Raw genomic sequence first — 13,339 nt, 5'->3', positions numbered from 1 at the left:
TGTTGCCTGCAACACCTGGGCTTCTCAGAGACGGCTTGACAGTGCCGTGTCATACAAAGACCGGTCCATGCAGAGCCCGAGACAGGCAGAGACCGCATTCGTCAGTCACTGTACATCAGAAACACTCCGAGAGAGACCGGTTCTGCAAGGCATGAGGTGGTGGAATTTTGAAAAATTTCAAAATTTTCAAAAAATGAAAAAACGCCGGAAATTGTCCAAAACGCGCACAAAACCAAAAAAATTTGAAAAATTTCACCTTGAAATTTTTTTCGAAAATTTTCAAATTTTTTTGGTTTTGTGCGCTTTTCAGACAATTTCCAACATTTTTTGATTTTTCGAAAATATTCAAAATTTTGAATATTTTTTCTAAAAATTCCCCAAGTGATGCCTGCGAAACTCGGTGAATGGCTCACTCTGTCTCTGCCGGACTCGGCCTTTATCTCACCCGGTTGCAGCCTGCCTCGTTCTCTGCACCGACCGGCCTCTGCAGGTCCCGGTCTCTGCTTGTGATGAACTGTCATACGTGTTGCCTGCAACACCTGGGCTTCTCAGAGACGGCTTGACAGTGCCGTGTCATACAAAGACCGGTACATGCAGAGCCCGAGACAGGCAGAGACCGCATTCGTCAGTCACTGTACATCAGAAATACTCCGAGAGAGACCGGTTCTGCAAGGCATGAGGTGGTGGAATTTTGAAAAATTTCAAAATTTTCAAAAAATGAAAAAACGCCGGAAATTGTCCAAAACGCGCACAAAACCAAAAAAATTTGAAAAATTTCACCTTGAAATTTTTTTCGAAAATTTTCAAAATTTTTTGGTTTTGTGCGCTTTTCAGACAATTTCCAACATTTTTTGATTTTTCGAAAATATTCAAAATTTTGAATATTTTTTCTAAAAATTCCCCAAGTGATGCCTGCGAAACTCGGTGAATGGCTCACTCTGTCTCTGCCGGACTCGGCCTTTATCTCACCCGGTTGCAGCCTGCCTCGTTGTCTGCACCGACCGGCCTCTGCAGGTCCCGGTCTCTGCTTGTGATGAACTGTCATACGTGTTGCCTGCAACACCTGGGCTTCTCAGAGACGGCTTGACAGTGCCGTATCATACAAAGACCGGTCCATGCAGAGCCCGAGACAGGCAGAGACCGCACTCGTCAGTCAGTGTACATCAGAAACACTCCGAGAGAGACCGGTTCTTCAAGGCATGAGGTGGTGGAATTTTGAAAAATTTCAAAATTTTCAAAAAATGAAAAAAACGCTGGAAATTGTCCAAAAAGCGCACAAAACCAAAAAAATGTGAAAAATTTGACCTTGAAAATTTTTTCGAAAATGTTCAAAAAATTTTGGTTTTGTGCGCTTTTCAGACAATTTCCAACATTTTTTGATTTTTCGAAAATATTCAAAATTTTGAATATTTTTTCTAAAAATTCCCCAAGTGATGCCTGCGAAACTCGGTGAATGGCTCACTCTGTCTCTGCCGGACTCGGCCTTTATCTCACCCGGTTGCAGCCTGCCTCGTCTGCACCGACCGGCTTTTGCAGGTCCCGGTCTCTGCTTGTGATGGACTGTCATACTTGTTGCCTGCAACACCTGGGCTTCTCAGAGACGTCTTGACAGTGCCGTGTCATACAAAGACCGGTACATGCAGAGTCCGAGACAGGCAGAGACCGCATTCGTCAGTCACTGTACATCAGAAACACTCCGAGAGAGACCGGTTCTGCGAGGCATGAGGCGGAGGAATTTTGAAAAATTTCAAAATTTTCAAAAAATGAAAAAACGCTGGAAATTGTCCAAAAAGCGCACAAAACCAAAAAAATTTGAAAAATTTCACCTTGAAATTTTTTTCGAAAATTTTCAAAATTTTTTGGTTTTGTGCGCTTTTCAGACAATTTCCAACATTTTTTGATTTTTCGAAAATATTCAAAATTTTGAATATTTTTTCTAAAAATTCCCCAAGTGATGCCTGCGAAACTCGATGAATGGCTCACTCTGTCTCTGCCGGACTCGGCCTTTATCTCACCCGGTTGCAGCCTGCCTCGTTGTCTGCACCGACCGGCCTCTGCAGGTCCCGGTCTCTGCTTGTGATGGGCTGTCATTCGTGTTGCCTGCAACACCTGGGCTTCTCAGAGACGGCTTGACAGTGCCGTGTCATACAAAGACCGGTCCATGCAGAGCCCGAGACAGGCAGAGACCGCATTCGTCAGTCACTGTACATCAGAAACACTCCGAGAGAGACCGGTTCTGCAAGGCATGAGGTGGTGAAATTTGGAAAAATTTCAAAATTTTCAAAAAATGAAAAAACGCCGGAAATTGACCAAAACGCGCACAAAACCAAAAAGTTGAAAAATTTCACCTTGAAATTTTTTTCGAAAATTTTCAAAATTTTTTGGTTTTGTGCGCTTTTCAGACAATTTCCAACATTTTTTGATTTTTCGAAAATATTCAAAATTTTGAATTTTTTTTCTAAAAATTCCCCAAGTGATGCCTGCGAAACTCGGTGAATGGCTCACTCTGTCTCTGCCGGACTCGGCTTTTATCTCACCCGGTTGCAGCCTGCCTCGTTGTCTGCACCGACCGGCCTCTGCAGGTCCCGGTCTCTGCTTGTGATGAACTGTCATACGTGTTGCCTGCAACACCTGGGCTTCTCAGAGACGGCTTGACAGTGCCGTGTCATACAAAGACCGGTCCATGCAGAGCCCGAGACAGGCAGAGACCGCACTCGTCAGACAGTGTACATCAGAAACACTCCGAGAGAGACCGGTTCTGCAAGGCATGAGGTGGTGGAATTTTGAAAAATTTCAAAATTTTCAAAAACTGAAAAAACGCTGGAAATTGTCCAAAAAGCGCACAAAACAAAAAAAATTTGAAAAATTTCACCTTGAAAATTTTTTCGAAAATGTTCAATAAATTTTGGTTTTGTGCGCTTTTCAGACAATTTCCAACATTTTTTGATTTTTCGAAAATATTCAAAATTTTGAATATTTTTTCTAAAAATTCCCCAAGTGATGCCTGCGAAACTCGGTGAATGGCTCACTCTGTCTCTGCCGGACTCGGCCTTTATCTCACCCGGTTGCAGCCTGCCTCGTTGTCTGCACCGACCGGCTTTTGCAGGTCCCGGTCTCTGCTTGTGATGGACTGTCATACGTGTTGCCTGCAACACCTGGGCTTCTCAGAGACGGCTTGACAGTGCCGTGTCATACAAAGACCGGTACATGCAGAGCCCGAGACAGGCAGAGACCGCATTCGTCAGTCACTGTACATCAGAAACACTCCGAGAGAGACCGGTTCTGCAAGGCATGAGGTGGTGGAATTTTGAAAAATTTCAAAATTTTCAAAAAATGAAAAAACGCCGGAAATTGTCCAAAAAGCGCACAAAACCAAAAAAATTTGAAAAATTTCACCTTGAAATTTTTTTCGAAAATTTTCAAATTTTTTTGGTTTTGTGCGCTTTTCAGACAATTTCCAACATTTTTTGATTTTTCGAAAATATTCAAAATTTTGAATATTTTTTCTAAAAATTCCCCAAGTGATGCCTGCGAAACTCGATGAATGGCTCATTCTGTCTCTGCCGAACTCGGCCTTTATCTCACCCGGTTGCAGCCTGCCTCGTTGTCTGCACCGACCGGCCTCTGCAGGTCCCGGTCTCTGCTTGTGATGGACTATCATACGTGTTGCCTGCAACACCTGGGCTTCTCAGAGACGGCTTGACAGTGCCGTGTCATACAAAGACCGGTCCATGCAGAGCCCGAGACAGGCAGAGACCGCATTCGTCAGTCACTGTCCATCAGAAACACTCCGAGAGAGACCGGTTCTGCAAGGCATGAGGTGGTGGAATTTTGAAAAATTTCAAAATTTTCAAAAAATGAAAAAACGCCGGAAATTGTCCAAAACCCGCACAAAACCAAAAAAATTTGAAAAATTTCACCTTGAAATTTTTTTCGAAAATTTTCAAAATTTTTTGGTTTTGTGCGCTTTTCAGACAATTACCAATATTTTTTGATTTTTCGAAAATATTCAAAATTTTGAATATTTTTTCTAAAAATTCCCCAATTGATGCCTGCGAAACTCGGTGAATGGCTCACTCTGTCTCTGCCGGACTCGGCCTTTATCTCACCCGGTTGCAGCCTGCCTCGTTGTCTGCACCGACCGGCCTCTGCAGGTCACGGTCTCTGCTTGTGATGGACTGTCATACGTGTTGCCTGCAACACCTGGGCTTCTCAGAGACGGCTTGACAGTGCCGTGTCATACTAAGACCGGTCCATGCAGAGCCCGAGACAGGCAGAGACCGCATTCGTCAGTCACTGTCCATCAGAAACACTCCGAGAGAGACCGGTTCTGCAAGGCATGAGGTGGTGGAATTTTGAAAAATTTCAAAATTTTCAAAAAATGAAAAAACGCCGGAAATTGTCCAAAACGCGCACAAAACTAAAAAAATTTGAAAAATTTCACCTTGAAATTTTTTTCGAAAATTTTCAAAATTTTTTGGTTTTGTGCGCTTTTCAGACAATTTCCAACATTTTTTGATTTTTCGAAAATATTCAAAATTTTGAATTTTTTTTCTAAAAATTCCCCAAGTGATGCCTGCGAAACTCGGTGAATGGCTCACTCTGTCTCTGCCGGACTCGGCTTTTATCTCACCCGGTTGCAGCCTGCCTCGTTGTCTGCACCGACCGGCCTCTGCAGGTCCCGGTCTCTGCTTGTGATGAACTGTCATACGTGTTGCCTGCAACACCTGGGCTTCTCAGAGACGGCTTGACAGTGCCGTGTCATACAAAGACCGGTCCATGCAGAGCCCGAGACAGGCAGAGACCGCACTCGTCAGACAGTGTACATCAGAAACACTCCGAGAGAGACCGGTTCTGCAAGGCATGAGGTGGTGGAATTTTGAAAAATTTCAAAATTTTCAAAAAATGAAAAAACGCTGGAAATTGTCCAAAAAGCGCACAAAACAAAAAAAATTTGAAAAATTTCACCTTGAAAATTTTTTCGAAAATGTTCAAAAAATTTTGGTTTTGTGCGCTTTTCAGACAATTTCCAACATTTTTTGATTTTTCGAAAATATTCAAAATTTTGAATATTTTTTCTAAAAATTCCCCAAGTGATGCCTGCGAAACTCGGTGAATGGCTCACTCTGTCTCTGCCGGACTCGGCCTTTATCTCACCCGGTTGCAGCCTGCCTCGTTGTCTGCACCGACCGGCTTTTGCAGGTCCCGGTCTCTGCTTGTGATGGACTGTCATACGTGTTGCCTGCAACACCTGGGCTTCTCAGAGACGGCTTGACAGTGCCGTGTCATACAAAGACCGGTACATGCAGAGCCCGAGACAGGCAGAGACCGCATTCGTCAGTCACTGTACATCAGAAACACTCCGAGAGAGACCGGTTCTGCAAGGCATGAGGTGGTGGAATTTTGAAAAATTTCAAAATTTTCAAAAAATGAAAAAACGCCGGAAATTGTCCAAAACGCGCACAAAACCAAAAAAATTTTAAAAATTTCACCTTGAAATTTTTTTCGAAAATTTTCAAAATTTTTTGGTTTTGTGCGCTTTTCAGACAATTTCCAACATTTTTTGATTTTTCGAAAATATTCAAAATTTTGAATATTTTTTCTAAAAATTCCCCAAGTCATGCCTGCGAAACTCGGTGAATGGCTCACTCTGTCTCTGCCGGACTCGGCCTTTATCTCACCCGGTTGCAGCCTGCCTCGTTGTCTGCACCGACCGGCCTCTGCAGGTCACGGTCTCTGCTTGTGATGGACTGTCATACGTGTAGCCTGCAACACCTGGACTTCTCAGAGACGGCTTGACAGTGCCGTGTCATACAAAGACCGGTCCATGCAGAGCCCGAGACAGGCAGAGACCGCATTCGTCAGTCACTGTACATCAGAAACACTCCGAGAGAGACCGGTTCTGCAAGGCATGAGGTGGTGGAACTTTGAAAAATTTCAAAATATTCAAAAAATGAAAAAACGCCGGAAATTGTCCAAAACGCGCACAAAACTAAAAAAATTTGAAAAATTTCACCTTGAAATTTTTTTCGAAAATTTTCAAAATTTTTTGGTTTTGTGCGCTTTTCAGACAATTTCCAACATTTTTTGATTTTTCGAAAATATTCAAAATTTTGAATTTTTTTTCTAAAAATTCCCCAAGTGATGCCTGCGAAACTCGGTGAATGGCTCACTCTGTCTCTGCCGGACTCGGCTTTTATCTCACCCGGTTGCAGCCTGCCTCGTTGTCTGCACCGACCGGCCTCTGCAGGTCCCGGTCTCTGCTTGTGATGAACTGTCATACGTGTTGCCTGCAACACCTGGGCTTCTCAGAGACGGCTTGACAGTGCCGTGTCATACAAAGACCGGTACATGCAGAGCCCGAGACAGGCAGAGACCGCATTCGTCTGTCACTGTACATCAGAAACACTCCGAGAGAGACCGGTTCTGCGAGGCATGAGGTGGTGATATTTTGAAAAATTTCAAAATTTTCAAAAAATGAAAAAACGCTGGAAATTGTCCAAAAAGCGCACAAAACCAAAAAAATTTGAAAAATTTCACCTTGAAAATTTTTTCGAAAATTTTCAAAATTTTTTGGTTTTGTGCGCTTTTCAGACAATTTCGAACATTTTTTGATTTTTCGAAAATATTCAAAATTTTGAATATTTTTTCTAAAAATTCCCCAAGTGATGCCTGCGAAACTCGGTGAATGGCTCACTCTGTCTCTGCCGGACTCGGCCTTTATCTCACCCGGTTGCAGCCTGCCTCGTTGTCTGCACCGACCGGCCTCTGCAGGTCCCGGTCTCTGCTTGTGATGGACTGTCATACGTGTTGCTTGCAACACCTGGGCTTCCCAGAGACGGCTTGACAATGCCGTGTCATACAAAGACCGGTACATGCAGAGCCCGAGACAGGCAGAGACCGCATTCGTCAGTTACTGTACATCAGAAACACTCCGAGAGAGACCGGTTCTGCAAGGCATGAGGTGGTGGAATTTTGAAAAATTTCAAAATTTTCAAAAAATGAAAAAACGCTGGAAATTGTCCAAAAAGCGCACAAAACCAAAAAAATTTGAAAAATTTCACCTTGAAAATTTTTTCGAAAATTTTCAAAATTTTTTGGTTTTGTGCGCTTTTCAGACAATTTCCAACATTTTTTGATTTGTCGAAAATATTCAAAATTTTGAATATTTTTTCTAAAAATTCCCCAAGTGATGCCTGCGAAACTCGGTGAATGGCTCACTCTGTCTCTGCCGGACTCGGCCTTTATCTCACCCGGTTGCAGCCTGCCTCGTTGTCTGCACCGACCGGCCTCTGCAGGTCCCGGTCTCTGCTTGTGATGGACTGTCATACGTGTTGCTTGCAACACCTGGGCTTCTCAGAGACGGCTTGACAGTGCCGTGTCATACAAAGACCGGTACATGCAGAGCCCGAGACAGGCAGAGACCGCATTCGTCAGTCACTGTACATCAGAAACACTCCGAGAGAGACCGGTTCTGCGAGGCATGAGGTGGTGGAATTTTGAAAAATTTCAAAATTTTCAAAAAATGAAAAAACGCTGGAAATTGTCCAAAAAGCGCACAAAACCAAAAAAAGTTGAAAAATTTCACCTTGAAAATTTTTTCGAAAATTTTCAAAATTTTTTGGTTTTGTGCGCTTTTCAGACAATTTCCAACATTTTTTGATTTTTCGAAAATATTCAAAATTTTGAATATTTTTTCTAAAAATTCCCCAAGTGATGCCTGCGAAACTCGATGAATGGCTCATTCTGTCTCTGCCGGACTCGGCCTTTATCTCACCCGGTTGCAGCCTGCCTCGTTGTCTGCACCGACCGGCCTCTGCAGGTCCCGGTCTCTGCTTGTGATGGACTATCATACGTGTTGCCTGCAACACCTGGGCTTCTCAGAGACGGCTTGACAGTGCAGTGTCATACAAAGACCGGTCCATGCAAAGCCCGAGACAGGCAGAGACCGCATTCGTCAGTCACTGTACATCAGAAACACTCCGAGAGAGACCGGTTCTGCAAGGCATGAGGTGGTGGAATTTTGAAAAATTTCAAAATTTTCAAAAAATGAAAAAACGCCGGAAATTGTCCAAAACGCGCACAAAACCAAAAAAATTTGAAAAATTTCACCTTGAAAATTTTTTCGAAAATTTTCAAAATTTTTTGGTTTTGTGCGCTTTTCAGACAATTTCCAACATTTTTTGATTTGTCGAAAATATTCAAAATTTTGAATATTTTTTCTAAAAATTCCCCAAGTGATGCCTGCGAAACTCGGTGAATGGCTCACTCTGTCTCTGCCGGACTCGGCCTTTATCTCACCCGGTTGCAGCCTGCCTCGTTGTCTGCACCGACCGGCCTCTGCAGGTCCCGGTCTCTGCTTGTGATGGACTGTCATACGTGTTGCTTGCAACACCTGGGCTTCTCAGAGACGGCTTGACAGTGCCGTGTCATACAAAGACCGGTACATGCAGAGCCCGAGACAGGCAGAGACCGCATTCGTCAGTCACTGTACATCAGAAACACTCCGAGAGAGACCGGTTCTGCGAGGCATGAGGTGGTGGAATTTTGAAAAATTTCAAAATTTTCAAAAAATGAAAAAACGCTGGAAATTGTCCAAAACGCGCACAAAACCAAAAAAAGTTGAAAAATTTCACCTTGAAAATTTTTTCGAAAATTTTCAAAATTTTTTGGTTTTGTGCGCTTTTCAGACAATTTCCAACATTTTTTGATTTTTCGAAAATATTCAAAATTTTGAATATTTTTTCTAAAAATTCCCCAAGTGATGCCTGCGAAACTCGATGAATGGCTCATTCTGTCTCTGCCGGACTCGGCCTTTATCTCACCCGGTTGCAGCCTGCCTCGTTGTCTGCACCGACCGGCCTCTGCATGTCCCGGTCTCTGCTTGTGATGGACTATCATACGTGTTGCCTGCAACACCTGGGCTTCTCAGAGACGGCTTGACAGTGCCGTGTCATACAAAGACCGGTCCATGCAAAGCCCGAGACAGGCAGAGACCGCATTCGTCAGTCACTGTACATCAGAAACACTCCGAGAGAGACCGGTTCTGCAAGGCATGAGGTGGTGGAATTTTGAAAAATTTCAAAATTTTCAAAAAATGAAAAAACGCCGGAAATTGTCCAAAACGCGCACAAAACCAAAAAAATTTGAAAAATTTCACCTTGAAATTTTTTTCGAAAATTTTCAAATTTTTTTGGTTTTGTGCGCTTTTCAGACAATTTCCAACATTTTTTGATTTTTCGAAAATATTAAAAATTTTGAATATTTTTTCTAAAAATTTCCCAAGTGATGCCTGCGAAACTCGGTGAATGGCTCACTCTGTCTCTGCCGGACTCGGCCTTTATCTCACCCGGTTGCAGCCTGCCTCGTTGTCTGCACCGACCGGCCTCTGCAGGTCACGGTCTCTGCTTGTGATGGACTGTCATACGTGTTGCCTGCAACACCTGGGCTTCTCAGAGACGGCTTGACAGTGCCGTGTCATACAAAGACCGGTCCATGCAGAGCCCGAGACAGGCAGAGACCGCATTCGTCAGTCACTGTACATCAGAAACACTCCGAGAGAGACCGGTTCTGCAAGGCATGAGGTGGTGGAATTTTGAAAAATTTCAAAATTTTCAAAAAATGAAAAAACGCCGGAAATTGTCCAAAACGCGCACAAAACCAAAAAAATTTGAAAAATTTCACCTTGAAATTTTTTTCGAAAATTTTCAAAATTTTTTGGTTTTGTGCGCTTTTCAGACAATTTCCAACATTTTTTGATTTTTCGAAAATATTCAAAATTTTGAATATTTTTTCTAAAAATTCCCCAAGTGATGCCTGCGAAACTCGGTGAATGGCTCACTCTGTCTCTGCCGGACTCGGCCTTTATCTCACCCGGTTGCAGCCTGCCTCGTTCTCTGCACCGACCGGCCTCTGCAGGTCCCGGTCTCTGCTTGTGATGAACTGTCATACGTGTTGCCTGCAACACCTGGGCTTCTCAGAGACGGCTTGACAGTCCCGTGTCATACAAAGACCGGTCCATGCAGAGCCCGAGACAGGCAGAGACCGCACTCGTCAGTCAGTGTACATCAGAAACACTCCGAGAGAGACCGGTTCTGCAAGGCATGAGGTGGTGGAATTTTGAAAAATTTCAAAATTATCAAAAAATGAAAAAACGCTGGAAATTGTCCAAAAAGCGCACAAAACCAAAAAAATTTGAAAAATTTCACCTTGAAAATGTTTTCGAAAATGTCCTTCGTTTGTCATTTCCTGAAATAAAGCCAACAGGTCACTTGAACAGCATCAGCTACACCTCACTTTAATCAATGCCTTCTGATTACTGAGTATTAAATATTTAATAGGTGGGATCAACATGAAAGCAAGACATGGTTTTTTCCTCTCTTCTTTGTAATGCATCCAGGTTTACAAATATGGTACTTGGTATGTTCTTATTAAGGCTAATGTTACAAATTAAGATCTTACATCGTGATATGTGACTCAAGACCCTTTTACCTTATAAGAAAGCAATTTATTTTCTAAAAGTTAATAATTTTATCACAGAATTTTCAATTGTACTTATTTTAACAAAATTTGATTCTGATATATAATTTAGTATCAACAAAAGTACTGTAATTGTAAACAACAAGAAGCAATACTAAAATAGGATTGAAACTAAGTGTATATGCTTATGTTCAATTAATTTACTTTGTTCTGTAGACAATCTGCATCCAGAATAGCAACATACAGGTTATCATGACAAGCCAGATCTGGAAACAAACAAAACACACAGTGCTGTCAGATAGTTCAGTTTTGCAGATGAACTTATATTAGAGGTACATGGAACACATTTCTCCAGACAGAAGCATTAAGTTTCTCTGAAACATCATCACCGCATGGCTGTCTTATGGGTTGTGTTAGCGCCATGTATTAGTCCAGTAGAAGATTACTGGTGTTTCATAGATGCTTGCTGAGGGTGCAAATTATGGAGATAGCAAGTTATGTACTGCCTCTGTTAAAACATTAAATTTTGGGCAGAAACAAAACCGAAAGGTAGATTATAGTTTCTAGCAGTGCCCTTTCATTTAATTATTATGTTGTTAATGAAATTTATAAAAACGTGAATTTAGAAGATTAATTTTTTCATGTAGTTACAAGCATTAAATAAGTTTATTAAAAGTGCATTATATAAAAATGTAATCGTATAAGAGCAGTTTATTAACAAAAGGGTAAAGAACAGGTACTACATTTGATATTGTATATTTATAAGCCAGTTTCCAGCATTAACCAAGCAATAATCCTTATCTACATTAACTGGAAAATTGAAAAACAGAACAATGTAGCAGAAAAAATACTGAATATTTTACTAAATATATTTTGATTACTTTATTAACTTCAGTAGCAGTTAGTACAGATATTTATAATAACATACACACAAATTATACTTTCTTAATTCATCTGTATTTGCACAAAGTCCATTAGCATGAATGCATAATGGGATGGTGATGCCTGTCCGTTCGTTCGTCTTCTTGTTATGAAGATGGAACACACTATTTTTTCTGCTAGTTGAAAACAGAATGAAATTGAGAGTACGAAAATAACAAAAATTGTATGAGAATAATTTATTAAAAAATGCTCATAAAATAGTAATAAATAATAACCACATATTACTGACTATAAAAAAAATAACAATCATAATAGCTCAGTAACACTGGTTTGCACATTTGGAGATCAGTTTCCAGCACAAACAAATATTTTTCTTTTCACTATTCTGTTTAAACAAGCCCTGGGTTCAATTTAGTCTCCTACATTTTGGGTGTCGTGGCTAAAGCGGCCAGAGCGTGAAATCGATCACCTCTTATGCGTCTTCATGGCGTGCTGCTTGAGAACAGGGATATCTTTACTTTTTCTATACTGTCCTTGACGATGGTTCTGGGTGAAACGAACATTTTCTATAATTTTAAATTGCATATAGGCCGTTATTTTAAATGTCCCTCTCCCATGTGAATACTCACGCATTTGTGGGCGTCCTCCGGGGTTGGAGGCTAGTGGCTGGGCGTTTATATGCTACGGGATTCTGTCCATCGGCAGTAGTGGCATTATTGCCGTGGCAGGCGGCAGTAGAGGTCGAGTTGCTGTCGTACAGACAGGCAGACAGGCGAGAACGTGTACAACAAGCGCGGAAGGACGAGTTCACACAACCAGCTAAAGAAACGTTCTGTCTTCACGAGCCAGTGAAATATAACAGTGTCGCCACAAATTTACGTAATTTTATGTAATTAACATAAAGCTTCCTCAAAACAGTGGATATGTCACGGTTTTCTTCGCGTAATAGACATTGTTCAAACGGTTACTGCGTTAATTTAATTATAAATTACGTCTGTTAATGAGCAGGATAATAATAAGCCTACTACTACAATTTTGTTCTCGTGAAGAACCCAAAACGATGAATCTAACTTGTATCACAAGGACATCACACGTCACAGCGATTATAATTTATATTGCTTGTTTGATTGGTAAGTACAATTCATTATATTCCTAGATACTTTTTTCCTAAACTGTGTTATTTTAGAAGAACTCTTCTTTCCATCACCACGTGTTTAATATTGGTTTTATTCGGACCTGTGTCTTATACAAAAACCTGTGTCCTTAACATTTAAAATAATTAGTTCGAATTTAATCTCCCATTCATTCATATTAATTAGCTTTCACAACATATCTTACTTAACTATGCAGGATTACTTAACGAAATTGCCTGTTCTCAAAGTGCAATTGGTTTATCCGTCTTTTGTTCAGACCTCCAGGTTCCCGTTGTTCCAAACTTTTGTTCCAGTGCCTGCTTTATTTTTGTCTTCGTGCCTTTCTGTTGTCCCCAATTCTTTTAGTAGTCTTAAATTTCAGTGATAGTATTTGAAGTATTTGTTTCGGTCGGTTCACAGAAGTTGAAACGTTTTAGATTTAACCCTAAGTGTTTTCGCAGTGCTGAGTTTAAAAATACGTGATAATATGACAAATTTACAATGTTTGCACCGGAAGAGGATGTGAAAATGACACAGTACAAATTACGGAAAAACGAAGTAGCTATATAAACGTATTTAAAAATAGGAAATTACAACTAACTCCATGGTACAGTGTTTTTTTTCGTAAAATCGATAGTCGCTCAAGCAGGAAAGACATTCCATGTTCAGAAGTGTCCGACACTGTAGGCCTACCCTACTACGAGCCAAGTAAATCCATTCCGCACCTTAGTAGCCCGCATCTTCAAAAATGGAATGCTTTCCTAACTGTTTGCTGTTCAGGAACACATTCGAAATGGGTGATAACTTTCGTATCTAAAAGGAGGCCAGCATGGTTTTGATCTTCA

General features: G+C 41.3%; 2 protein-coding genes across 3 annotated transcripts in view; one reads left to right on the top strand and one right to left on the bottom strand.

The window, feature by feature from the left end:
• Nucleotides 1-10,236: 10,236 nt before the first annotated feature.
• LOC110829119 (uncharacterized) overlaps nucleotides 10,237-13,339 on the bottom strand; it is a 331,896-nt gene continuing 328,793 nt past the window's right edge. For both annotated transcript variants that reach the window (XR_015536299.1, XR_015536302.1), the window contains one exon: nucleotides 10,237-10,745. The gene's annotated coding sequence lies outside the window, so the exon portion shown is untranslated. The remainder of the gene's footprint in view (nucleotides 10,746-13,339) is intronic.
• LOC110829118 (protein APCDD1-like) overlaps nucleotides 12,077-13,339 on the top strand; it is a 54,433-nt gene continuing 53,170 nt past the window's right edge. The window contains exon 1 of the mRNA XM_022062507.2: nucleotides 12,077-12,491. Within this exon, the coding sequence (XP_021918199.1) occupies nucleotides 12,362-12,491 (130 nt within the window). The 5' untranslated portion in view covers nucleotides 12,077-12,361. The remainder of the gene's footprint in view (nucleotides 12,492-13,339) is intronic.

The sequence above is a fragment of the Zootermopsis nevadensis genome, unplaced genomic scaffold (genome assembly GCF_977971745.1).
Source record: "Zootermopsis nevadensis isolate Lab colony 2312 unplaced genomic scaffold, Znev_1.0 Znev_ptg000022l, whole genome shotgun sequence".
NCBI lineage: Eukaryota > Metazoa > Arthropoda > Insecta > Blattodea > Termopsidae > Zootermopsis > Zootermopsis nevadensis.
The sequence above is the reverse complement of the archived record's forward strand: the minus strand, read 5'-3'. Positions and strand labels throughout refer to the sequence as shown.